This window comes from Microtus oregoni, unplaced genomic scaffold, assembly GCF_018167655.1.
Source record: "Microtus oregoni isolate MIOR12 unplaced genomic scaffold, Mior012 000022F_ref0000154, whole genome shotgun sequence".
Taxonomy (NCBI): Eukaryota; Metazoa; Chordata; class Mammalia; order Rodentia; family Cricetidae; genus Microtus; species Microtus oregoni.
In genome coordinates this window covers 17,193,618-17,220,149 of record NW_024543081.1, presented here as the reverse complement: position 1 = coordinate 17,220,149, position 26,532 = coordinate 17,193,618, and the positions used below count along the sequence as shown (strand labels likewise).

Genomic DNA, 26,532 nt, shown 5'->3' with positions numbered 1-26,532 from the left:
CTAAGAAGCCCAGCTTCTTCTGGGTCCATTACAGTTAAAATTGTTGTAAATGTGACTTGTGGGAGGTCCCTGGGACATAGGAATTAGGTGTCTCCTGAGCCCCAGTGTTCATCCGTGTGTTTTGCTGTGAAGCCATCGGTCCCCATCTAGGCCCTGCATCAGATGAATCAGCTCCTACCCCAGCCTCCGCCACACAAGGGAACCTGGAGGGGTTTACCCAGCAGAGAGCATACTCCTCTTTCTCACATCCTCCTTGCCCCAGGTATGCTCTGCTCGGTCTGGGTGGAGCGAGGGAAAGAGGCCAGGCATTGGACTGCCCCAATTTGTCCTTCATGTCACCAGGAAAAAGGAATAAATGAATAAATAGTGTGAGGGTATGTTGGCAGCTGGACAAAAAGTCACGTCTGACCTATAGGGAATAAAGCAAGCAGAACCCGCTTAATACCTGGCATTCAGCCTTCAGCCTTCTGTGAAAATCTCTCTCTCTCCCCTTTCCCCTCTCTCCTTTCTTCTCCTTCCCTCTCTCTCTCCCTCTTCCTCCCTCCCTCTCTTTGTGTGCCTGTGTGTGTGTGTGTGTGTGTGTGTGTGTGTGGTGTTTTGTTGTTGTTTTGTACTCAAACTCATGGTCTTCCTGCCTCAACTTCTGGTGCTGAGATGACAGGTATGCCCACTATAAAGTCAGTTTTGAACACAAACTATTAACTAATTCGTGCCTTTGGATAGTTTCCATAACAACTTAAATTTTTTTTTTTGCTAGAAGGATTCTTTGGGATGACTTTGGGTGGGGGGGGCTTCTATTAAATTAAGACGGGAAGAGCTACAAGCATATTTAAAAGCTGTTCTTTGGCGCTATCATTGCAGACGTTTTGGGATTCCTTCCAGGATACCCTGGACTTGTACACATGGCCACTTTGGAGCCAAGTGCTGTTATTCCTCCTTCAACCAAAAAGGGGGATAAAGGAAACTGGAGATCAGGAACTGGCCGAAGAGCAGGTGGATGGTGGTCGGAGGTGGACCTGGGAGTTGAAGGCAGCAGCGGAAACATGGAGCCTGGCTTCACTCTTTCTGGAAGCCACAGTCAGTCTGTGACACAGGTGTCTACAGCTGGGAGACATTTTAAGGGATCTCAGAATTAGATTTGCTTTGAAGAGTGGCAAGCGCAGAGACTAGCAGGTGCACAGGGGGGCTGCTGCGCCTCTTGAATTCTGACCCCAGTCACCCCTCCTCCCTTTCAGACACCCAGCATGCTGCCCGCTGACTGTTCCAGAACACCTCGTGCCTACTTGTTAGCACAGTCAGAAGCTACTGGGCACAGACAGCAGAGGTGGGCTACTAGCATGCTCTGTCCAAAGCTCGATTGCCTCTCAGGACCACGAATTTGCTAGAACAGGATATAACCAGAGACAGCCTTGCAGTGGCGGACAAGAGATTGCTGGGTGAGGATGCAGCCTGTACTGGATGCTCGCAAGTTTGCAGCCAGTCACTGGACCCTGGCAGGTCATTACTTTCCAAGTCAGAATAGTAATCACTGAGTTCCCCCATGCCTGACCAAGACAGAGGAATGGACCTCAACTAATCTCTCTGGGTAGAACTTGAACAGCTACCTCTTTGGGGGAACTGGGGGACTGGAATGTTCACAGTGGTGCCTGGATGGGAACATCAGATCAAAGAACAGTTGGTATGGTGGCGAGTCTGCTCGGTTACTCTTCTGTTGTTTCTATGGCCTTGATCGGAGGATGGTAGAGTCTCAGCATGGCAGTGGGAATGGCAAGTTAAAGTCCCGCAAGAAACGTACTCATTCTTCTGTAAGCTCTTACCCAGAGGTTCTCAACCTGGGGTCACAACCCCTTTGGGGTCACATATCACATTTTTACATTACGGTTAATAACAGTAGCAAAATGGCAGTTGTAACACGGCGATGAAACTATTTTATTGTGAGGGCAGCATTAGGAACGTTGAGAACCACTATATCTAGAGTATAACAGAAATCCCCATTTCCTTCATTTTTCTCCACCTTGAGGTGTTGGCATGGGTGTCGTTATAAGGACCTAAGAGCCTCCAAAACCTTTACCTTTGTGGACAGGGGATTCAGGCACCAAGTCCTGGTAGGCATAGCAGTGCGGCAAGGCCCCTCTTTCCTCTGGCTGTTTTGCTCTGAGCATGGTTATATGGACTTGCTGGGCAGCACAGGGAATTAAAAGGTGGGCTTCTAAATGGAGGGTCACAAGAGTACCTCTGGTGACCAGAGTATGTGGGGGTCCAAGAAACCTAGCTGGAGCTAGAGGAGGGGCCCTTTGCTCTTCACACAGTTCACCCAAGCCTCAGAATCACATCCAAACTGAGGGGCACCCATGAAGAAAGTGTCCCCACAGTACAGCAAAAGCTTCAAAAGGGAATGGGTACTGAGACCACCAGCTCAGTAGGTGGACATCACCACTGGACCAAACCTAACCAGAAGGAGGGCCAGCTGCACAAAAGGCCAACATGGACACAGTACACAGGACCCAGGTGGTCATGAAAATATACAAGATAAACAACAACAAAATGGCTCTACATTCTAAGTGCTGGAATAAGTGGGTGGGTCCGCAGAGAGAAGCTGACTGGCAAATGGCAGCAATGATAGTTCAGGAATTAGAATTATCAGGAGAAAGTCCAAAATAGCAGGTCAGGTTTATTGCTCACTGTCACCAAGAAAAAAAATCCAGTCAACTGCCAGACAAGCTATTATATTTATAGGATGATATAAATTTATATTATTTATAGCTCACACTCATGCGGACACATGCACAAATCTCAAATCTCAGATTTGAAAAGAACTTCAGAGAGACAAACAAAGCTTCAAAGCCCAGTGAAACAGCGTCAAGAGAGCTAAGATCACGGCATTGGAGATCTGAAAGGAGGAAGAAAGGCCTACAAGAAAAGCACTTTGAAACAATAATGCCCGAAAATGTCCTAGATTTGATGAAATCTATAAATTTCTGGTACGAGGGACTTCATCACACTTTGGATAGGATCAGCTCAGAGGACACCATTGCAGGCAGCCTGTAGAGGTTCTGCAGAACAGGAGGCACCCAAGGTCACTGCAGCACCCACACTACCGAATGAGTGACCGTACCAGAGTACAGCCCCTGCCCTCACCACCTGACTCACGGTGCATTCCGAGGCAGTCCTAGCAAACTCAGCCTACAGAGCTCAGTCAAATTTCAGGTTGTTTGGCTCCCTAGTTTAATCTCTGCATTAAGGATTCAAGTTTTATGAACGAAGCCTTAAACATCTAAGATAAAAATAAGAGCTTGTGGAGGAGGGGGGCGTGGAGAGATGGCTCTATTAGCAAAGAGTACTGGAGGACCCGGGTTCGATTCCCAGCACCCACACAGTGGTTCACAGCCATCAGCTCCTGTTCTGGGTGATCTGATATCCTCTTCTGATCACCACATGGACACATGTGGCAAACAGACATAAATGCAAGGCAAAACAGCCATATAATAAAAGCAAGTAATGATATACAATTTAAAGATGATAATAAATAAAATTAAAAGAAAAGAAAAGCTTTTTTTCTGACTTACCTCACTTTATGTCTATGAATGTTTTGCCTACATGATTGTATGTGTGCTACCTGTGAGCCTGGCATCGTTGGAAGTCAGGAGAGGGCATTGAACCTATTTGAACTGGAGCTATGGATGGTTATAAGAGTCACCATGTGGTGAACCAAACCCATGTCCTCTGAAAGAACAGCCAAGTTCTCTTCATCTCAGAGCCATCTCTGCAGCCCCTGCTACTTAGCCCTTGTCGATTTGTTGGGCTATCCTGCACCACGCTGAGACTCTGCCAGCAGAAAAGTCATGACCAGAGGAAAACCTTGCCTTAGACTCTTCCAAATTTGGAGTAAAAAAAAACCATTTTCTCCATAAAGCAAAATCAAAGCCTCAAATCATTCCAGATAATGGGAATTCCGGTCATATATAAATATATCTAGCAAATTATCTGCCAGGACAGTTGCTTAGCTAGTCACTACTGGGGTGGGGGTGACCCACAGACTGAGCTGTGCGCAGAAGATCATAACAAACTTAGCACCCAATGAGGGGAGAGAAATACAGGTGACAGTAGTGCAGCCAATGCTACTGAAAGAGAGACTTTAGCGCAGGGGAAATAAGTCCCTGCAAAATTCATTTTATTGTCAGAAATTAATTTATTATCAAAAGACATGTATGCACTAAAAACAGAAATACAATGAGTGACTGAGATGATTCAGAGGCGCATGGAGAGAAGGTAAGCAATGTTGGGCTAAATACAGAGGCAAACCAGGGCACATAACGTGCCAAGTGCCCGTATTAAAAATATGAAAGAGTGTTGACAAACAAGGTGGCTAACAAATACAATTCCACCTCCACTCCCACAGTTTAGGAGATCAGGAGAGAAGATCACAGGTGGGTGGAGAGCAGTGTGGATGACATGGTAGGTGATCATGGGGCTGCCTAGAATACAAGGAGAGAATGTATTAGAACACTCCTCCCAAGTCCATGATCCCACCAAAACAAACACAGAAAGAGTAAAAGAAAGAGCGAAAAAATTGTGGAGGATAAACAACAGAAACAAGAAGGACATACATGAGGAAAAAAAAAACAACCAAAAAGAGGGGCAGGGAGGCTAGAAAGATGAGAATAACCTAAAATTAAACAATGATTCAGAAGAGTAAAAAAGTATACAAAGACAGCAACGTCCAAACCAAGGACTACGCAAACACTGCAGTATTTTAGAGAAAAAAACCAGAAACATTTAGCGCTTAGAAAGAGAGAGAAACAATAATCCAGTTTCAGGGTCAGGAATGGCTCTCTGCAAAAGCTGGAGGTATGTGAGGTTCTCATGTGTGTTGGGGTCAAAGAAGCCCTTGGTATCATCCCCGGGATCTGCCAGGATGCTGTTCATCTCCTCATCAAAATAGCCACGTTGGTAGGCCACGTCCACGGGCACACGGTGGCTGTGAACAGGGTCAATTACACCACCAGTAGCAATCTGGGCCTCCAGCAGGCGGATGCCATGATTCTTGACAATGAGTTCCTTCTGCATGGCCTGGAAGAGGGAGATCTGCTCCCCAGTGTAGGGGTCCGTGTAGCCGGTGACAGCACGCTCAGCAGACAGCAGCTTCTCTTGGACCTCGCCACCCACCACGCCTGCTGCCACGGCCTCCTCCACAGACAGTCTGCGGTTGTGCACTGGGTCGATGATGAAGCCCGTGGCCGCCTGGGCCTCCAGCAGTACCAGGGCAGTGCCGGGCCTCAGCACGCCCTTCCACATGGCCTGATAGATGCTCATCTTCTCCTGACGGCCAGGCTCTCCCTGGACGGGCACCAGGACACCAGCAATGCAGCTGGTGCCCTCCAGGTAGCGCTTGACAGAGTCCATCTCTGTCACCTCCTGCAGGGTCTTGGTCCCTTGTGCCAGTTCCCGCAGGGTTTCTTGGTCTATGATGCCAGACGTGTGCAGCTCGGATGCAGACACCTGGTGCCTCAGGCCACGGAAAGACACCTTGCTGAGCCGTTCTTCTGTCTCCTCGATGATCTGGGTGAGGATGGCGATGAGGTCCTGCAGACCCAGGGTGCCAGCCAGGTGCTGGGAGAGGAGCTCCTCCCGGCGGGTCTCACTTAGGTACGAGGAGAACAGGACTCGCCACACGGAAACCGGTCCACCCCGGAACTGCCCACGGTGGACGCTCATGGTGGCAGCACGCAGAGCCTGCTCCTGGTTCTGCCTGGCAGTGTCGGCCTTGTCCTCAACCGTCTCCTCGTCTGGGAAGGTCCCTGAGCTTCTGGCCCTGGTGTCTTGTCGGTCAAGAGAGGCCTCAGTCAGCTTTGGATTGGACTCCTGAGTCTCCTCGGCTTCCTCAATGATGGTGGTCAGCCTTCGGGTCAGCATGGGCAGAGTCAGCTTCCCAGAGCTGAACTGGGCCAGCAGCTCCTTCCGGGTGTCCCTGCTCACATAGCTGGAGGACAAAACGTCCCAAACCGGCACTTCTGGGCCCCGGAGACGACCCACTTTGACTTCCATGGTGGCCTTACCCAGGGTTCCTTGGGGATCTCCACGCGGGCTCCCATCCTTGGCTCGGGCCAGCAGTGAGAGGAGGGTGGTGCTCACGTCCTGAACAGTCAGCCCACCAGCTTGGTACCTGCGCAGCAGATCCTGGCGCAGGCTCTCGGGCACCTCGCGGTAGAAGAGAAGCTCCCAGACAGAGATGCTCTGGCCCTGGTAGTCGCCCGTGCCTGGCGTCACTCTGGCCTCACGGAGGGCACGTCTCAGTTCCTCGCTCAGGTGGTGCACACTGGAGCCCTTTCCCGCCAGCTGCAGCATGTAGAACCCAGTCTCTGGGTCCCGCACACAGCGACGAAGCAGCTGGAGATATGTGAGGTTCTCGTGTGTGTTGGGGTCAAAGAAGCCCTTGGTGTCATCCCCGGGATCTGCCAGGATGCTGTTCATCTCCTCGTCAAAGTAGCCACGTTGGTAGGCCACGTCCACGGGCACACGGTGGCTGTGAGTGGGATCGATGACTCCACCCGTGGCAATCTGGGCCTCCAGCAGGCGGATGCCATGGTCCTTGACAATGAGGTCCCTCTGCATGGCCTGGAAGAGGGAGATCTGCTCCCCAGTGTAGGGGTCCGTGTAGCCGGTGACAGCACGCTCAGCAGACAGCAGCTTCTCTTGGACCTCGCCACCCACCACGCCTGCTGCCACGGCCTCCTCCACAGACAGTCTGCGGTTGTGCACTGGGTCGATGATGAAGCCCGTGGCCGCCTGGGCCTCCAGCAGTACCAGGGCAGTGCCGGGCCTCAGCACGCCCTTCCACATGGCCTGATAGATGCTCATCTTCTCCTGACGGCCAGGCTCTCCCTGGACGGGCACCAGGACACCAGCAATGCAGCTGGTGCCCTCCAGGTAGCGCTTGACAGAGTCCATCTCTGTCACCTCCTGCAGGGTCTTGGTCCCTTGTGCCAGTTCCCGCAGGGTTTCTTGGTCTATGATGCCAGACGTGTGCAGCTCGGATGCAGACACCTGGTGCCTCAGGCCACGGAAAGACACCTTGCTGAGCCGTTCTTCTGTCTCCTCGATGATCTGGGTGAGGATGGCGATGAGGTCCTGCAGACCCAGGGTGCCAGCCAGGTGCTGGGAGAGGAGCTCCTCCCGGCGGGTCTCACTTAGGTACGAGGAGAACAGGACTCGCCACACGGAAACCGGTCCACCCCGGAACTGCCCACGGTGGACGCTCATGGTGGCAGCACGCAGAGCCTGCTCCTGGTTCTGCCTGGCAGTGTCGGCCTTGTCCTCAACCGTCTCCTCGTCTGGGAAGGTCCCTGAGCTTCTGGCCCTGGTGTCTTGTCGGTCAAGAGAGGCCTCAGTCAGCTTTGGATTGGACTCCTGAGTCTCCTCGGCTTCCTCAATGATGGTGGTCAGCCTTCGGGTCAGCATGGGCAGAGTCAGCTTCCCAGAGCTGAACTGGGCCAGCAGCTCCTTCCGGGTGTCCCTGCTCACATAGCTGGAGGACAAAACGTCCCAAACCGGCACTTCTGGGCCCCGGAGACGACCCACTTTGACTTCCATGGTGGCCTTACCCAGGGTTCCTTGGGGATCTCCACGCGGGCTCCCATCCTTGGCTCGGGCCAGCAGTGAGAGGAGGGTGGTGCTCACGTCCTGAACAGTCAGCCCACCAGCTTGGTACCTGCGCAGCAGATCCTGGCGCAGGCTCTCGGGCACCTCGCGGTAGAAGAGAAGCTCCCAGACAGAGATGCTCTGGCCCTGGTAGTCGCCCGTGCCTGGCGTCACTCTGGCCTCACGGAGGGCACGTCTCAGTTCCTCGCTCAGGTGGTGCACACTGGAGCCCTTTCCCGCCAGCTGCAGCATGTAGAACCCAGTCTCTGGGTCCCGCACACAGCGACGAAGCAGCTGGAGATATGTGAGGTTCTCGTGTGTGTTGGGGTCAAAGAAGCCCTTGGTGTCATCCCCGGGATCTGCCAGGATGCTGTTCATCTCCTCGTCAAAGTAGCCACGTTGGTAGGCCACGTCCACGGGCACACGGTGGCTGTGAGTGGGATCGATGACTCCACCCGTGGCAATCTGGGCCTCCAGCAGGCGGATGCCATGGTCCTTGACAATGAGGTCCCTCTGCATGGCCTGGAAGAGGGAGATCTGCTCCCCAGTGTAGGGGTCCGTGTAGCCGGTGACAGCACGCTCAGCAGACAGCAGCTTCTCTTGGACCTCGCCACCCACCACGCCTGCTGCCACGGCCTCCTCCACAGACAGTCTGCGGTTGTGCACTGGGTCGATGATGAAGCCCGTGGCCGCCTGGGCCTCCAGCAGTACCAGGGCAGTGCCGGGCCTCAGCACGCCCTTCCACATGGCCTGATAGATGCTCATCTTCTCCTGACGGCCAGGCTCTCCCTGGACGGGCACCAGGACACCAGCAATGCAGCTGGTGCCCTCCAGGTAGCGCTTGACAGAGTCCATCTCTGTCACCTCCTGCAGGGTCTTGGTCCCTTGTGCCAGTTCCCGCAGGGTTTCTTGGTCTATGATGCCAGACGTGTGCAGCTCGGATGCAGACACCTGGTGCCTCAGGCCACGGAAAGACACCTTGCTGAGCCGTTCTTCTGTCTCCTCGATGATCTGGGTGAGGATGGCGATGAGGTCCTGCAGACCCAGGGTGCCAGCCAGGTGCTGGGAGAGGAGCTCCTCCCGGCGGGTCTCACTTAGGTACGAGGAGAACAGGACTCGCCACACGGAAACCGGTCCACCCCGGAACTGCCCACGGTGGACGCTCATGGTGGCAGCACGCAGAGCCTGCTCCTGGTTCTGCCTGGCAGTGTCGGCCTTGTCCTCAACCGTCTCCTCGTCTGGGAAGGTCCCTGAGCTTCTGGCCCTGGTGTCTTGTCGGTCAAGAGAGGCCTCAGTCAGCTTTGGATTGGACTCCTGAGTCTCCTCGGCTTCCTCAATGATGGTGGTCAGCCTTCGGGTCAGCATGGGCAGAGTCAGCTTCCCAGAGCTGAACTGGGCCAGCAGCTCCTTCCGGGTGTCCCTGCTCACATAGCTGGAGGACAAAACGTCCCAAACCGGCACTTCTGGGCCCCGGAGACGACCCACTTTGACTTCCATGGTGGCCTTACCCAGGGTTCCTTGGGGATCTCCACGCGGGCTCCCATCCTTGGCTCGGGCCAGCAGTGAGAGGAGGGTGGTGCTCACGTCCTGAACAGTCAGCCCACCAGCTTGGTACCTGCGCAGCAGATCCTGGCGCAGGCTCTCGGGCACCTCGCGGTAGAAGAGAAGCTCCCAGACAGAGATGCTCTGGCCCTGGTAGTCGCCCGTGCCTGGCGTCACTCTGGCCTCACGGAGGGCACGTCTCAGTTCCTCGCTCAGGTGGTGCACACTGGAGCCCTTTCCCGCCAGCTGCAGCATGTAGAACCCAGTCTCTGGGTCCCGCACACAGCGACGAAGCAGCTGGAGATATGTGAGGTTCTCGTGTGTGTTGGGGTCAAAGAAGCCCTTGGTGTCATCCCCGGGATCTGCCAGGATGCTGTTCATCTCCTCGTCAAAGTAGCCACGTTGGTAGGCCACGTCCACGGGCACACGGTGGCTGTGAGTGGGATCGATGACTCCACCCGTGGCAATCTGGGCCTCCAGCAGGCGGATGCCATGGTCCTTGACAATGAGGTCCCTCTGCATGGCCTGGAAGAGGGAGATCTGCTCCCCAGTGTAGGGGTCCGTGTAGCCGGTGACAGCACGCTCAGCAGACAGCAGCTTCTCTTGGACCTCGCCACCCACCACGCCTGCTGCCACGGCCTCCTCCACAGACAGTCTGCGGTTGTGCACTGGGTCGATGATGAAGCCCGTGGCCGCCTGGGCCTCCAGCAGTACCAGGGCAGTGCCGGGCCTCAGCACGCCCTTCCACATGGCCTGATAGATGCTCATCTTCTCCTGACGGCCAGGCTCTCCCTGGACGGGCACCAGGACACCAGCAATGCAGCTGGTGCCCTCCAGGTAGCGCTTGACAGAGTCCATCTCTGTCACCTCCTGCAGGGTCTTGGTCCCTTGTGCCAGTTCCCGCAGGGTTTCTTGGTCTATGATGCCAGACGTGTGCAGCTCGGATGCAGACACCTGGTGCCTCAGGCCACGGAAAGACACCTTGCTGAGCCGTTCTTCTGTCTCCTCGATGATCTGGGTGAGGATGGCGATGAGGTCCTGCAGACCCAGGGTGCCAGCCAGGTGCTGGGAGAGGAGCTCCTCCCGGCGGGTCTCACTTAGGTACGAGGAGAACAGGACTCGCCACACGGAAACCGGTCCACCCCGGAACTGCCCACGGTGGACGCTCATGGTGGCAGCACGCAGAGCCTGCTCCTGGTTCTGCCTGGCAGTGTCGGCCTTGTCCTCAACCGTCTCCTCGTCTGGGAAGGTCCCTGAGCTTCTGGCCCTGGTGTCTTGTCGGTCAAGAGAGGCCTCAGTCAGCTTTGGATTGGACTCCTGAGTCTCCTCGGCTTCCTCAATGATGGTGGTCAGCCTTCGGGTCAGCATGGGCAGAGTCAGCTTCCCAGAGCTGAACTGGGCCAGCAGCTCCTTCCGGGTGTCCCTGCTCACATAGCTGGAGGACAAAACGTCCCAAACCGGCACTTCTGGGCCCCGGAGACGACCCACTTTGACTTCCATGGTGGCCTTACCCAGGGTTCCTTGGGGATCTCCACGCGGGCTCCCATCCTTGGCTCGGGCCAGCAGTGAGAGGAGGGTGGTGCTCACGTCCTGAACAGTCAGCCCACCAGCTTGGTACCTGCGCAGCAGATCCTGGCGCAGGCTCTCGGGCACCTCGCGGTAGAAGAGAAGCTCCCAGACAGAGATGCTCTGGCCCTGGTAGTCGCCCGTGCCTGGCGTCACTCTGGCCTCACGGAGAGCACGTCTCAGTTCCTCGCTCAGGTGGTGCACACTGGAGCCCTTTCCCGCCAGCTGCAGCATGTAGAACCCAGTCTCTGGGTCCCGCACACAGCGACGAAGCAGCTGGAGATATGTGAGGTTCTCGTGTGTGTTGGGGTCAAAGAAGCCCTTGGTGTCATCCCCGGGATCTGCCAAGATGCTGTTCATCTCTTCGTCAAAGTAGCCACGTTGGTAGGCCACGTCCACGGGCACTCGGTGACTGTGTACTGGGTCAATGACCCCGCCCGTGGCAATCTGGGCCTCCAGCAGGCGGATGCCGTGGTTCTTTACAATGAGGTCCCTCTGCATGGCCTGGAAGAGGGAGATCTGCTCCCCAGTGTAGGGGTCCGTGTAGCCGGTGACAGCACGCTCAGCAGACAGCAGCTTCTCTTGGACCTCGCCACCCACCACGCCTGCTGCCACGGCCTCCTCCACAGACAGTCTGCGGTTGTGCACTGGGTCGATGATGAAGCCCGTGGCCGCCTGGGCCTCCAGCAGTACCAGGGCAGTGCCGGGCCTCAGCATGCCCTTCCACATGGCCTGATAGATGCTCATCTTCTCCTGACGGCCAGGCTCTCCCCTGACGGGCACCAGGACTCCAGCAATGCAGCTGGTTCCTTCCAGGTAGCGCTTGACAGAGTCCATCTCTGTCACCTCCTGCATTGTTTTCGTGCCTTGTGCCAGTTCATGTAGGGTGTTTTTGTCCAATATTCCAGATGTGAGCAGCTCAGCTGCAGACACCGTTTGTCTCAGGCCGGGGAAGGACACTTTACTGAGTTGTTCTTCAGTGTCTTCTATGATCTTGATGAGAATGGTGATGAGGTCCTGCACAGCCATGGAACCAGCTAGGTGCTGGGCAAGGAGCTCCTCTCTGCGGGTCTCACTTAAGTATGAGGAGAATAGGACTTGCCACACTGAAACTGGCTGACCCTGGAACTTTCCACAGTTTAGGCGCATGGTTGCAGCTCGCAGGGCTTGTTCCTGGTTCTGCCTGGCTGTCTCAGCCTTGTCCTTCTTCTTGTTCTTGTCTGGGGAGGTCCCTGATCTTTCTGTTTCAGTTTCCCTTTGGTGTGACACACTGTCTTTCAGTGGTTCAGCCTCCTGTGTGTGTTCTGCCTCCTCAATGATAGTGGTGAGTCTTTGGGTCAGTTTGGGCAGAGTCAGTGTCCCACTGCTTAACTGGCCCATCAGCTCCTTTCTGGTACTGTCACTAACATAGCTGGACAACATCACATCCAACAAAGGTACCTGATTTCCCTGGAGATGGCCAACCTTTATTTTCATGGTTGCCTTGCCCAAGACTTTCTCTAGATTCACATATGGAGTACTGTCATCAGTCTGAGCCAGCAGTGAGAGGAGGGTGGTGCTCACGTCCTGAACAGTCAGCCCACCAGCTTGGTACCTGCGCAGCAGATCCTGGCGCAGGCTCTCAGGCACCTCGCGGTAGAAGAGAAGCTCCCAGACAGAGATGCTCTGGCCCTGGTAGTCGCCCGTGCCTGGCGTCACTCTGGCCTCACGGAGGGCACGTCTCAGTTCCTCGCTCAGGTGGTGCACACTGGAGCCCTTTCCTGCCAGCTGCAGCATGTAGAACCCAGTCTCTGGGTCCCGCACACAGCGACGAAGCAGCTGGAGGTAAGTGAGGTTCTCGTGTGTGTTGGGGTCAAAGAAGCCCTTGGTGTCATCCCCAGGGTTTGCCAAGATGCTGTTCATCTCTTCATCAAAGTAGCCACGTTGGTAGGCCACGTCCACGGGCACACGGTGGCTGTGAACAGGGTCAATTACACCACCCGTAGCAATCTGGGCCTCCAGCAGGCGGATGCCATGGTCCTTGACAATAAGGTCCCTCTGCATGGCCTGGAAGAGGGAGATCTGCTCCCCAGTGTAGGGGTCCGTGTAGCCGGTGACAGCACGCTCAGCAGACAGCAGCTTCTCTTGGACCTCGCCACCCACCACGCCTGCTGCCACGGCCTCCTCCACAGACAGTCTGCGGTTGTGCACTGGGTCGATGATGAAGCCCGTGGCCGCCTGGGCCTCCAGCAGTACCAGGGCAGTGCCGGGCCTCAGCATGCCCTTCCACATGGCCTGATAGATGCTCATCTTCTCCTGACGGCCAGGCTCTCCCCTGACGGGCACCAGGACTCCTGCAATGCAGCTGGTGCCCTTGAGGTATCTTTTCACATCTTCGTTTCTTTCTATCTGGTCTACTGTAGTTCTTCCTTCTTCCAGGTCCTTCAGAGTCTGTCTGGTGATGACGGCTGAGCTGAGCAATTCCTCCGCTGTGACCTGAGTTCGTAGTCCTCGGAACCACAGTTGCCTGCTTTTTCCCTCTTTGTCTGCAATCATTTGTAGAATAACTTCTACCACTCTCTGCAGTGCCCGGGCTGTGTCGCCTTTGTATATCCTGACCAGTTCCATCTTTTTCTCCTCCGACACGTACTCTGAGTTCAGCAGTTCCCACACAGACCGCCTCTGGCCTCTGTACCTCCCCACAGTCACTTCCACCTGCTCTGCCTCCAGGGCCCTTTTAGTGGCCTCATCAACGTACTCCATGTCCTTTTTGTCCTTAACCACTGGGAACAGTGCCCAGCCTGACTTCTCCTCCCTCTGGCACCTGTCCTGCAGCTCCTGGTACGTGACCTTTTCTTGTGTATTGGGATCCACAAACCTTTTCCTCATGTGCCTCTGATCAGCAACCAGCACAACGGTGTCATCGCTCAGACAGCCACGCTTGCATGCTGTTTCCAGGGGAACTCTGTGGTGGTGCCATGGGTCGATGACCCCGCCTGTGGCCACCTGCACCTCCAACAGCCTCAGGGCCTCCTCCCGCCTAACTAATTTCTTCTCCATGGCCTGGAACAGTGGGATAGTCTCGCCTGTGGCTGGGTCTTTGTAGCCCTTTGCTGCCTTTTCTGCATTTACAAGCCTTTCTCGCAGGTCTTCACCCACTAGGCCAGCTGCTACGGCCTCATCCACACACAGCCTCTGGTGGGTACGGGGATCCATCAGGTACCCAGTAGCAGCTTGTGCCTCCAGCAACTGAGCTGCAAACCCTGCTGGGATGAGCTCTTCTCTGCTGGCCTCGTAGAAGCTCATCACCTCCTGGGTGAGGGGTGCGGTCACTCCAGCAATGCAACTGCTGCCTTCCAAGTAGGTGTTGACATGCTCCAGCTGGCGGAGATCCTGGCACCCTCGCTCCCCACTGTGAAGCGCATCCAGGGACTTCTTATCAAGGATCCCAGAGTTGAACAGTTCCGCTGCAGTCACGTCACCGTGGATGCCTGCCACCTTGAAGTTTTGGTTTTGCTTCTCTGTTTCTTCCACGGTGGAGGTGATGACCTCCAGCAGTTTGTCTAGGCCTATGTTCTGGGCTCTGTACTCCTGCAAGAGCTTTCTTCTCCTTCCTTCCGTAAAGTACTGAGAAGACAGCAGGTTCCACACAGACACCGTCTGGCCTGCAAACTTGCCTACGGACATCTGCATAGTTCTGGATCTCAGAGCTTGCCTTGTGGCCTCATCAATGTACGTGTAGGTTTCTCCCTTCTTGACAATTTCCAGCATGTACAGGCCTGTCTCGGGGTCCTCCACACAGCGCTCCAGCAGCTGCAGGTAGGTGAGGTTCTCATGCGTGTTGGGGTCAAAAAAACCCTTGGTGTCATCACTCGGGTCAGCCAAGATGCGGTTCATCTCTTCATTGAAGTAGCCACGCTGGTAGGCCACATCCACAGGCACGCGATGGCTGTGCACAGGGTCGATGATGCCCCCCGTGGCAATCTGAGCCTCCAGCAGACGGATGCCATGGTCCCGGACAATGAGGTCTCTCTGCATGGCCTGGAAGAGGGAGATCTGCTCCCCAGTGTAGGGGTCCGTGTAACCGGTGACAGCACGCTCAGCTGATAAGAGCTTCATATAGGTTTCCTTGCCAAACATCCCAGCCTGGAAGGCCTGCTCTACAGTTAGCTTCCGGTTCTCCACAGGGTCAATGATGAAACCGGTGGCTGCCTGCGCCTCCATCAGCACCAGCGCTGTGCCTGGCCTCAGAATGTGCCTTCTCAAGGCCTCTGGGATACTCATCTTCTCTTTTGTACCCTGAATAAAGACCCCAGCGATGAAGTTGCCTCCTTCCAGGGACCTCCTTACACTGTCCATCTCTGTCACTTCCTGGACTGTCTTTTTCCCCTGATTGAGTTCATCCAGTGTCTGCTTGTTGATCAGCTGGGACCTAAACAAGTCCCCAGCTGATACCTGCTTCCGGAGCCCTTTGAAGGTGGCCTGCGGGGGCTGCTTCTCTGCAGCCTCCACCAAGGTGGTGACCATATTGATGACCTGCCGCAGGGCAGCAGCCCGCCCAGAACAACAAAGTGCCACCAGCTCCCGCCGCTTTTCGGTCCCAACGTACTCAGAGTGTAGCAGGTCCCAGAGTGACACGCTGTGTCCTTTGTACCTCCCCATGCTGATGGGTACCTTCATAGCCCTCAGTGCCACTGCAGTGTGGTCATCCACCTCAAGCATGGTGTCCTGGGGCAGTGGTAGCAGCCACAGGCCAGTGTCGGCATCCAGCACGCAGAGTTCTTTGAGCTGCTGGTATGTCACCTTTTCGCGGGAGTTGGGGTCAAAGAACAACTTGTTTTCATTCTCAGTGGCAGTCAACACCTGGCTTGTCTGCTCGTCCAGGAGGCCAAGCTTGCAGGCCACCGCCTGGGGCAGGTGCACTCCATGGGCAGGGTCCACAACACCCCCCGTGGCCAGCTGGACTTGGAGGAGAGGAAAAGCTTCACTCTTGGACACAAGCCCTTTCTCCATGGCTTGCCAGAGAGAAAGGGAGCCTCCTGAGTAAGGGTCTGAATACCCTGTGATGGCCCTCTCCACCTGCTGAAGCTGTTCACTCAGCTCCCTGCCCACCAGGCCAGCCTTCACTGCCCCCTCCACTGACAGTCTCTGGTTGGTTAGCGGGTTGACGAGGAAGCCAGATGCCACCTGGGCCTCCAGCAGCTGCTGGCCCAGGCCTGTGGGCAGAAGGCCATCCTTTACAGCCTGAGCAATGCTCAGCTTGGTCCCCGAGGGCTGCAAAAGCACACCGGCCACACAACCTGTGCCCCAGAGGCAGGCATTTACAGCAGGCTCTTCGGCTACTTCAGCCGGTGATTGTATGCCCTGGGCTAATGCTTCCAGGGTCTCTTGGGTAATAATACCAGCATCTCGTAGCCAAATGGCAGGGACCTCACCCCGTGGGCCTGGCACGGTGATGCGGGCCCGGGCCAGGAGCTTTGCTGCGTGCACCCAGCTGCGCACGGTGTCCTGTAGCTGTGGCACCGAAGTCTTCCCAACCCTTACCTCCTCAAGGAAGCCCCTGCGCTGCTCCTCAGTAAAATGGCAAGAGGTGAGCAGATCCCAGAGGGACAAGCCATCCTCAGTGCCAGCTGATGCCTGTAGGGTCTCCTGGATCTGAGTGTCAGTGGGGATAGCGGGAGCATCTTCTGTCAGGGGCAGGAGGTGAATCCCAGAGGCTTTGTCCTGGAGACATTGCTCCAGAAGCTGGGCATAGCTGGTGTGTCCCCGGCCATCAGGTGTGGGAAAGGTCTCAGGAGAGCTGGACAAGGCCACTTTCATCTCTTGATCAATGCAGCCCCGCTGAACTGCCACAGGCATGGGGAGGTGGAGGTGGGTTGTGGGATCAACAACTCCTCCTGTGGACACCTGGGCCTCTAATAGGCGGGTTGCTTGCTCCTTCGGGACAAGGCCCTTCTTCATGGCCCTGAACAGAGACACCTTTTCTCCAGAAAATGGGTCTCTGTAGCCAGTGATAGAACTCTCTGCTCGTTTCAGCTTGCCATACACGTCTGCTCCCACCACTCCCCTGCACACAGCCTCGTCTACCGTCAGGCTCTCCGTACTGCAGGGGTCTATGATGGCTCCAGTGGCTGCCTGGGCCTCCAGCAAGGCCAGGGCCACACCAGGAGCCAGCAGCTTCTGCTTCATGGCCTGGTAGAGACTGAGTCGCCGATTGGAGGGCTGTAACAGCACACCGCCCACGGTGCCTGAGCCCCGAAGGTACCTGCGAACGTCACCCATGTGAAGGAGGGACTCTGGGCTGACCGCCCCTGTCAGCACCTGGTCTAGGAGTTCCTGGTTGATGATGTGGGCCTCTAAGAGCTGGTAGGCACTGACCTGGCCCTGTAGTGCAGGCACTGTGATGTCTGCCCACCTCATCATCTCTTTCTCCAGCAGCTGAGTGACCTGCTCCAGTGTGACCTTGCGCTGCCGAAAGCGCTGCAGTAGCTGCCTCCTCCGGTCCTCTTTGAAGTATTCTGAGTTAATGAGCTCCCATGCAGAAACCCTCTGCCCCCGGAACCGTCCATATCTCACAGATAGCAGTAGACTCTGGAAGGCCTGCCGAGTGGCTCTGTCTACCAGCTGGGGTCGTGTACCACTAAGGGGCAGGAGGTGCAGGCCTGTCTCTGACTCATGTACACAGCGCTCCAGAAGCTGCAGGTAGGTGAGATTTTCATGTGTGTTGGGGTCAAAGAAGCCCTTGGTGTCATCAGATGGGTCCAACAGGATAGAGTTCAGCATCTGGTCAAAGTAGCCACGCTGGTAAGCCACGTCCACAGGTACACGGTGGCTGTGCACAGGGTCGATGATACCACCAGTGGCGATCTGAGCCTCCAGCAGGCGGATGCCATGATTCTTGACAATGAGTTCCTTCTGCATGGCCTGGAAGAGGGAGATCTGCTCCCCAGAGTAGGGGTCCGTGTAGCCAGTGACCGCACGTTCTGCCGACAGCAGCTTTGCGTATACGTCAGGCCCAATGACGCCAGCCCTCAGTGCCTCTTCCACAGAGTATCTCTTGTTCTCTTTGGGGTCAATGATAAAGCCTGTGGCAGCCTGGGCCTCAAGCAAAATCAGGGCAGTACCAGGCCTGAGGAGCCCCCTGCTGCGGGCCTCATAGATACGGAGGCGTTCCTGGGAGTCAGGCAGCAGCAGGCCTGCAATGCAACCTGTGCCCTGCAGGTACCTCTGCACAGAGTCCAGGCTGCCCACATCCTGGGCTGAGGTCTGTCCACGTTCTAGCTGCTCAAACAGGTCCTGGTTGATTATCTCAGCCTTCAACAGTTCTCCTGGTGTCACAGTGTCTCTCAACCCAGCAAAGGTGACTTTGGCAGTGGCTGCAGCCTTCTCGACAATGGCCTTCAGCTCAGCTGCCAGCTCCTCCACTGACAGGGCCCCCTTCTGGTGCTGTTGGGCAAGCACTGCCCTTTGTTTATTGGGCACTGCCTCAGAAAAGAGCAGTTCCCAGAGGGATACAGGCCGGCCCTGGAACCTCCCTACAGAGATGGAGGTTGTGGCCTTGCTCAAGGCCTGCCGAGTGCAATGATCAATAAATGCGGGTCCCTGGGGCTCATTTGCATGGGCTTCTCCTGGGAGAGGCAGGAAAGCAAGCCCTGTCTCTGGGTCGGTGACAGAGAGGGCCAGCAGCTGTTCGTAGTGAAGACTCTCATATGTGGTGGGATCTGAAAAGCTCATCTCCTGAGAGAGATGCTGCCGAGTCTCTTCATCCAGGCAGCCAAAGCGCAGGGCAGCCTCCAGGGGCAGCCGGAACCTGTGAGCTGGGCATATAAGCCCACCTGTGGCCAGCTGGGCATCCAGGAGGCGCAGAGCCAGTGGCTTGTCCACAAGCTCCTTCTTCATTGCCTGGAAAAGGGGGATGCGGGAGCCACTGAAAGGGTCATGATACCCGGTCACTGCCTGCTCTGCAACCAGGAGCTGCTCGTGGAGTTCTGGGCCCACCACACCCTCCCTGACTGCCTCCTCTACCCACAGAGGCTGGCCCGTGGCTGGGTGCACGAGGGTGCGAGTGCCTGCCTGAGCCTCTAAGAGTTGCACTGCAATGCCCTTTGAGAGCAAGTGCTCAACTGTAGCTTGGAAGAAGCTCTTCTTGTGGCCTCCAGGCAATAGGACAACCCCCGCCAACCCTCCAGTGCCCTCCAGATAGCGCTGCACCTCAGGGCGTGTGGCCACGTCAGACACCACCAGTGTGCCCTCCTGCAGGCCTCGAGCTGTCTCCTCATCTAGTACTCCTGCCTCCAGCAGCGCTGACGCACTGGCTGCGCCACCCAGGGTACGAAAGGTGGGCTTCAAGGGCAACAGGGGCAGCCCTGAGCTGGGGTCTTGCACACACCTACTCAACAGCATGCAGTATGGCAGCTGTTCTAGTGTGTTGGGGTCAAAAAAACCTGGGGCACCCATGCCGGGCTCTGACTCCACCAGGCTGAGCCATGTCTCCTTGTCTAAAAGGCCCTGCTGGCAGGCTACCTCTGGGGCCACTAGCACTCCTTGGGTTGGGTCTACCAGGCCCCCAGAAGCTAATTGAGCCTCCAGCCATCTCATCCCCGAGGTCCTGTCCACAACTTCCTTCCTGATGGCCTGGAATAGGGCCAGCTTTCCTCCTCCATAGGGGTCAGGATAGCCAGTAACCGCACGCTCGGCAGCCAACAATTTCTCCTTTAGCTCCAGTCCCACCAGATCCCGCCTTAGTGCCTCAGACACAGGAAGAAGCTGACCCTGGTCAAGGTCTACAAGGCCTCCAGTGGCTGCCTGGGCCTCGAGCAAAGCCAGCCCAAGCCCAGTAGGCAGGAGGCCCTGCTTCATGGCAGCGTAGAAGCTCCGGGTCTGCCCTGAAGCTTCCACATACACCCCAGCAATGCTTCTGGCTGTGGTAGGTGGCACAGCCTCCGCTGGGGGCCCAGAACAGGTGCTGGGTCCCAAATGGTGCTTCATGATCTTAGGGACAATGGGTTGCTCAATGCCATTGGCAACCAAGACATCAAGAGGAGGGGGTTGGCCGTTCATCACGGACAACTGGTAGCCCAGAACTTGCTTAAGGTTCACGTGTGACCTGTAGGGGATAGAAAGATTCAGTTAGGGACCCTGAGTGACCTGACAGGTGGGAAAGATAGGATCATGGGGTCGGATACAGGTTCATCTAAGCTGAGATAGTCCCGAATCCACAGCCAAATGTAAGGACAGGAGGACCCCTGAGCAGCCACAGAGGTTCATGGTAATCAAGGACCTCCAAGGGCATGAACAAATCTCATTGTTTGGGGGAGAAGGGTCCAACCTGCAAGTCCCTTCAAGAGGGATTAAGACAAAGACAAGCTGCCCAAAGAACTCAGACAATGCAAGAGTCAGTATGGTCAGTTTTGAAATCAGACTGCACCCTACTTTAAATTACACCATACTGTAAAAAACAGTGTCTTTCCAGGCTGTGCCTCGCCCTGGGAGACACCATTCTACAATCTGGCTTTTGCCATTTTGAGGGAAGTAGGTTGCAGGCCCTGGGCGTGTCCACAAACAGAGCCGTCTGTCAGGCACCAGCTTCCACACAGGCTGAAAGGACTTATTCCCAGGAGTAGAAAGGAAGGCACCATAAAAATTTATCAGCGTGAACTGCGACTGTAGGTACACATGGGCGTATTAAAGCCATTACCAGGGAAAACCAGGCCGGAGAACTTATCAGACATACCCATCTGAGAAAAGCATACAATTCCCTCACCCGGATCCCATAAAGTCACGGACGCCTAACACTGCGATGGCCTGGCCTTGCATCCACCTGGCACCTGGTGGTGCATCGAGAACTGGCAAGCAGAGGACTCCACAAATGTTGTCGCAGCTTTAGCTTGACTCTGTCCTCTGTTGTTGATGCGCCCTACTTGACTCCGGGCTCCTCTATCATTTTGTTTCTCTGGACCTAGACCTGAACCCACCATTTCCTGGTTTTGAACCCTGCTTTTCTTGTTCCCCACACAGACTCTATGGCTTTGTTCTCAAATCCTGACAGCAGCAGCTCCCTCCTGGTCTTGTTTGGCGTCTTATCAATAGACTCTCAGAACTTCGAGGACTCTCCTTGAATCCAGCTGCAGCCTCTTTGAGTTGCGTTCATTCTCCAAGCCACACATATACATAGAAATGTAAAAAGACGTTTACTGTGTGCTGGGTGAGAGGTTGCTTTAGTAATTAACAGCACAGCATCTTGACTGCCTCCACCTTGGCCAAATTACTGGAGTCGGTGGGATTACCTGGCAAATTCTTTGCATTTTGAAACTGCTGAACCTTGTGAGCTTGCTGTCGTTCAAAAAGTTCTGACACCGTAGAAAGACACAGACATGCTTGTCCACATTTCTGGCATACCATACTCATAACACACAGGGAGCTGAGGCCAGCTGCTCTCGGGAGTCCCTGTGGATCATCTGGCCTCTACTCCAAGCCTCCAGGCTTCTAGTGCATAGGGCTTGGGGCCTCCTCCCCAGTCCTGTCCTAGACTCAGAAGACGTATGTTGGGTCTTCATGCCTGCGTGTGTCCTGGGTCACTCAGCTCCAGGTCTCTAAGCTTCTGCCAAGACTTGGAGCTTTGGAGTTGGGCTGAATTGATTGCCCAGAAAGGCAACTCAAAGTCCTAACCTGCAGGACACGACTGTAACCTTATTTGGAAGCAGGATCTCTGCGAACGTAACTAAGATGAGATCATCCCAGAGGCCTGCTGGCTCCAATCCAGTGCACCTGGCATCTCTAGAAGATGGCAGACTCGCTCAGGGAGAAGACAACCAACCACCCTGCAGACTGAGTCTGCACGCTGTGTCCTTTCTTAGTTCACAGCCTCAGTATTTCCGGAACATTCTCTCTGCTCGGAAGTTCATCCAGGCTGGTCCTCGCATGAACTTTGGGAGGGGCCTGCCTACCCTTCCCCAACACACATTTGTATTGAGGAACTTAGCAGACAGACTTTAAATCTGGTCACTGAAGACAGGATCCTCCTGTACCAGGATTCTGCTCTGACCATCTGTGTCCAATGAATCAAGAGATTCCCGGGATGTTCTCGGCTCTTTATACCTGCAGCTTGAGCCAGCCAGTCCTGAAGTCATAACCCGCTCTGTGTACTTCTGGATACAGATCATCTCGTGCCCTTACACATCACAATCCCCCTTCTACTCTGTTCTTAAGGATGTGTCAACGGGTCCAGCTGCACTCTGGCTGCCTGCTGGTTCACCTCCCACTCATCTAAGACCTCATGGCTTTGCCTTGGCACCTTGAAGCTCATCCCATCAATTCTCAGCCAGACTTCCTGCTCCTGTAGGCCCAGGTTTCTGCCCCATGTGCACAGGAGCCCTCCACGCTCTCATCAGCTACCTTCAAGGCTCCTCACCAATGCCTACTCCACGTATGGAAGGTGGAAGGCAGGGAAATGGGAGTGAAGTTGGCTGGCTGGGCAGCATGCCCAAGGCAGGTGCATAGCCTATCCTGTGAATGATAAGAGCCTTTGATAGCACGTGATTCAGTAGAATAGACCTGGCCAACTTAGGGAGGGTAACGGGCAAGTGGTCCCACTGATGCCTTCGAGAATTGCCCTATCTGAGGGCCTGCACCAGGTTCAGCCCCTTGACATGATTGGGGGGAGACTCTGCAGGCTATAAAGCCATGACCCTTAGAGTTACTACTGAGACGGCATCCGGCCATAGCTTTGGTAAAAATGTCACTCTTCATTCCCTCCCTCAGGCTGGTCCTGAGCCTTCTGGGGTATCCTACTGCTAACCCACTGCTCAGGGTCTCAGGCCTCTGGCCTACAACTAGGCAGGCACCTGGACAGAGTTAACAGTGCCCACCACCAGTCTGCAGCAGAGTGCCCAGGGCCCATGCTGCCAGCTTCAGGGCCAACATACAGCTCTTTACGGGTGGGAGGTGCTTTTAGGGCACAGAGTGGGGCATGGAAAAAGTATATAAGACACAGATGGCAGGGGTAAGACCATGAAAGACTGGGAGTGGGCAGTTGAACAGCTGTGGTCGAAGACCCAAGCAGCTATATTGTTAGGGGCCCCAAACCAGAACAGGAAACCGCAAATAGAACAGAACCACCCTTTGCCAAGAATAAGTCCCAAGTCAAGGTGGTCGGGGCTCTAATTTAGGATAAGTATCTTGATTAATACATGCCAAACTCTCAAAGCTGTAGACTCCCTTGATGCCCCTGTACTAGTGAAAGTGTCCCTCCTTAGTCAGCCTACCCACTGTAGGGCCAATGCCTCTGTCTCCCACAACTTAGCCTAAGGAGGTCAGGAACCAACCCAAGAGGGTGGCAAGGGATAGGCCAAGAATCAGATTGGCCCGGGAAGGGTTTCCTAGAACAGAGGAGAGACAGAACACAGTGGTAAGGACTCTTGAACGCACAAACCTTTACAGAGACTGACGCTGAAGCCTGTGGAAGGCTGTGTTTCTCTAAAGAAAGCAGCCCCGACATTGGCAGCGTGCTTGTGGCATGGACTGAGCCCAGGGCTTTCGGACTAGCCTTGGCTTATCCATTAGGAAGGAAGTGGTAATGGCCCAAACACAGAACAACAAAGTCCAGGTGCTAGTGACGACCTGAGGAGGCTGAGGAGAGGCAGCTAGAGGGGTCTAGCCACAGAGAGTCCCAGAGAGAGTTAGAAGATAAGCTATCCCTAGAACATATGAAGGACTATTGATAGGACCATGAGAGAACAAGAGCCCAATTCCAGTGCCTGGGGTACAGGTACCACCAGCCCCCAACTCCTGGGCAAGAATGGATGTCAAGAGAAAGAGGTGCAGCCCAACTCTAGTGGAGGAGAGCTCTGGCCAGGCACCTACTGACCATGCTATGGCAGCGACCTGGACCCTAGGAACACCCGCCAGCTCCTAGAGCCTGAGAGTTACTGGGGTCCCATATCAGCTTGGTGTGGCCACAGAGATACTTTATGGTTGTCTCATGTCTTTAGGAAGAACAAATTAAAGAGTTCCTTGACCATGGAGGCTCAGGTATTCACTGGGGGAAGGCCAAGTGGTTAGTGAAGCTGGCTGTGGCTCTGTACACTGCTCAACAGAAGCTGCTGGCAGATAGGATGTAGAGATAATGTTAAAGGCACAGCCTAGACGTGGGCTCCCAGGTGACACCCTGCCATCTTGGCACCATCCCTTGGACATAGTATTTCTATTCTAAACTATGGATATTCCTAGTGCTAGGTCCCAGTGCAGAATCGTCTCCTGCCCAGAAATCAAGGTCTAGGAGCAGTGGTCTTCATACTGGAGGAGTGAGTTCCAGGGTCCATAGAGAAGAAATACTTGTGAGGGCAGACTTGATTGGCGGGGGGTGGGCGGAAGGGCCATTACCCCGTGGATGTTATGGTCCTCATAGTCACGTGGCAGCTGACAGTAAGTGAGAGAATACAGCTACTCTGGCCAAAGAGAAGACTCCCAAGGAAGGGGGTCCAGTCACGCCCCAGTGACCCCAGTCGACAGCTGTAGTGAATCAATGGCATTTTTTTTTTAAGATGACTGGAAGAGGTAACAGGACCAACAGGACCTGAAAGCCACAAGACCAGGCCCATCCCACAGACCTTCTCCTCCTGCACTTCCTCAGGAAGGTACCCAATGGTATCCAAGAGACTGGTTCGGAGGCACAGTGTGACTGTAGTAGACACAGGGCTGCCTGGACTTGTCTACTTTCAGGGACAAGCTAGAGAGCACAGCAGACCAGCCTCTCCCACCAACCTGCCTCCTGTCCCCTCCATGACCGTGTGTGTCCTAAGACCACCCCTAATGACTCATCCCAGACTCTGCTTCCCAACACTGTGAAGCATTGAGTTGGGGGAAGCCATGTGTGGTTCTGCCCAGGACAGGGCAGAGCACAGGGGAGAGACCCTAGGGAGGTGGAGCCTGGGTACTGTCCCTTGACATATGGCTAGATGAGCATGGGGCAGGGGGAATCCAGGACAAGCAGTTCACTGTCCCGCAAAGGTGTGACACAGAGCCTTGGGACTAGAGTAGGGATAGAGACTGCCAGAAGCACATGGTCTTTAGTGGCTCCTGACCTGGACATGGACAGCCAGCCCTGACAAGCACGCTTTATACAGAAAGGCAAGGCCTGAGTGAGAAGCCAACACAAGCTGAAGCACGCAGCTCTAGTTCCCTGAACAAAGAGGAGATTCAGGGTGGGAAGTCACTGACAAAGAACCAGAGACCAGGGACTCTGGGGAAGGGGTGGGGCTGAGAGACTGAGTTCTGGAGCATGTGAGGTGCAGCTCTGCAGCCCGTAGTTGGCAGCCACTCCCTGTCGGTTGGTGGGTGACCTTGGACCTGCTATGACTCTCCCTGGGCCCGGCCCCTTTCCAGGCGTGTGGAGGAGTAGACACTTGGCAACTGCAGTGGTTGCCTGGGAAAACAACCAGACACAGGGGTCAAGAATTTAAGTAGTATACAGAGCTCTGTTGAGGAGGGCAGGAGTCCCAGGAAGTGTAGATACAGGTAAAGGATCAGGGTCCCAGGTCTGGAACTGAAGCCTATGTTAGGGCTTAGGGGAAAGGTTTGGGGAAGGCAGGCAGCAGGCACTCCTCTGGCAAAGAGTGATAAGCCCTTTCTGCTTCTGAAGAGATCGGTGACAGGCTGCTCTAGCCAACAAGAGGAAAGAGGGTCATTTCTGAGCCAGGTGGGTCAGTATCTCGAGTGCATCAACCACCTGTCACCACACCAAAGGGTAAGTCCTCACCCCAGGCTGTGACAATGATAGGCACAAGGGCCCCGTTGCTACTGCTGCTGAGCTAGGTCAGAACAGAATGAGGAGGCCAGGCTGGACAGACTCAGCCCAGCACACATGGAGACAGAAAACTTGGCCTCTGCCCCATCGTGAGCAGCGTGAAAGAGGGCATCAGCTGTACCTTGCCCAAAAGACAGAAGTCAACAACCCTTTTGTAAGCTTGACATGATAAGCAAGAAGGGGTAGAGACACAGCCCTGCTCCCTTCCCCTTCTTCCCAGCTCCCCCCCCCCCCCCATAGCAGCCAAGAAGCCATCCCTGTGGCTGCTTACCCTGGACAGCTGGTAGCTCCTCCTTGGGTGAGCACCACCTCCCTCACCCAAAGAGGGCTGCCAGGAGCCTCTTGATGGTTGGCGTAATTGCCTCTGTCATAAGATTTCTCACCACTAACCTCACTTTTTGCAAGGGGGTACAAGGAATACCCCACCTGCAGGGCCAAACAGCACACCACATATTCTGCTGGAACCTCCAGACAGCCCCCCCTACACCCCAACTGCATAGCAGCCTGGCAAGGACCTCAGTTTCCCCGTCTGTCCCAAGGGCTCAGGGGTTTCCCACCTCTCAGCGGGAAGCTCCGACTGCCCAGGGTGGTAAATGGGGCCCCGGGTCCCTCAATAAATCTACCTGGGGCCACTGGCCCCCGGCTCCCACAGGTGTTTCGGTTTCATTTCCCCCAATCTGCCCTTATGTCCCCACCTGCTGTGACAAGGGCTGGTGCAGCGTCCTCGGTCTCTCTGCTCCCTCCACACCCGAGCACCGCGCCACAAGCATTTAAATCTACATGGCCCCTCCTTATGGTGACCCAAGTCCCTTCCCCATTGAGGGCGGTAGGCGGGGTTGAGGCCAGGCTGGACTGGGACAAGACAGGTGGAGTGGGCAGGTAAGCGTAAACTATGGCACGGGGCAGGGCTACTTCTGCGCAAATTAAACTGGGAGAGGTTGCTGAGTTGCAAAGTCCCTCCCTTCTTCCCTCCCTATTACAAGTCACTGAAAAAGAATGCCGGG

General features: G+C 55.2%; 1 protein-coding gene across 1 annotated transcript; it reads right to left on the bottom strand.

The window, feature by feature from the left end:
• Positions 1 to 4,150: 4,150 nt before the first annotated feature.
• Eppk1 (epiplakin 1) lies at positions 4,151 to 26,258 on the bottom strand. The gene is made up of 2 exons (XM_041671937.1): positions 26,224 to 26,258; positions 4,151 to 19,831 (listed from the first exon to the last, which is right to left on the bottom strand). The coding sequence occupies exon 2, from the start codon at positions 19,783 to 19,785 to the stop codon at positions 4,777 to 4,779; it is 15,009 nt and encodes a 5,002-aa protein (XP_041527871.1). The 5' UTR covers positions 19,786 to 19,831; positions 26,224 to 26,258; the 3' UTR covers positions 4,151 to 4,776.
• Between the last annotated feature and the right edge of the window lie 274 nt (positions 26,259 to 26,532).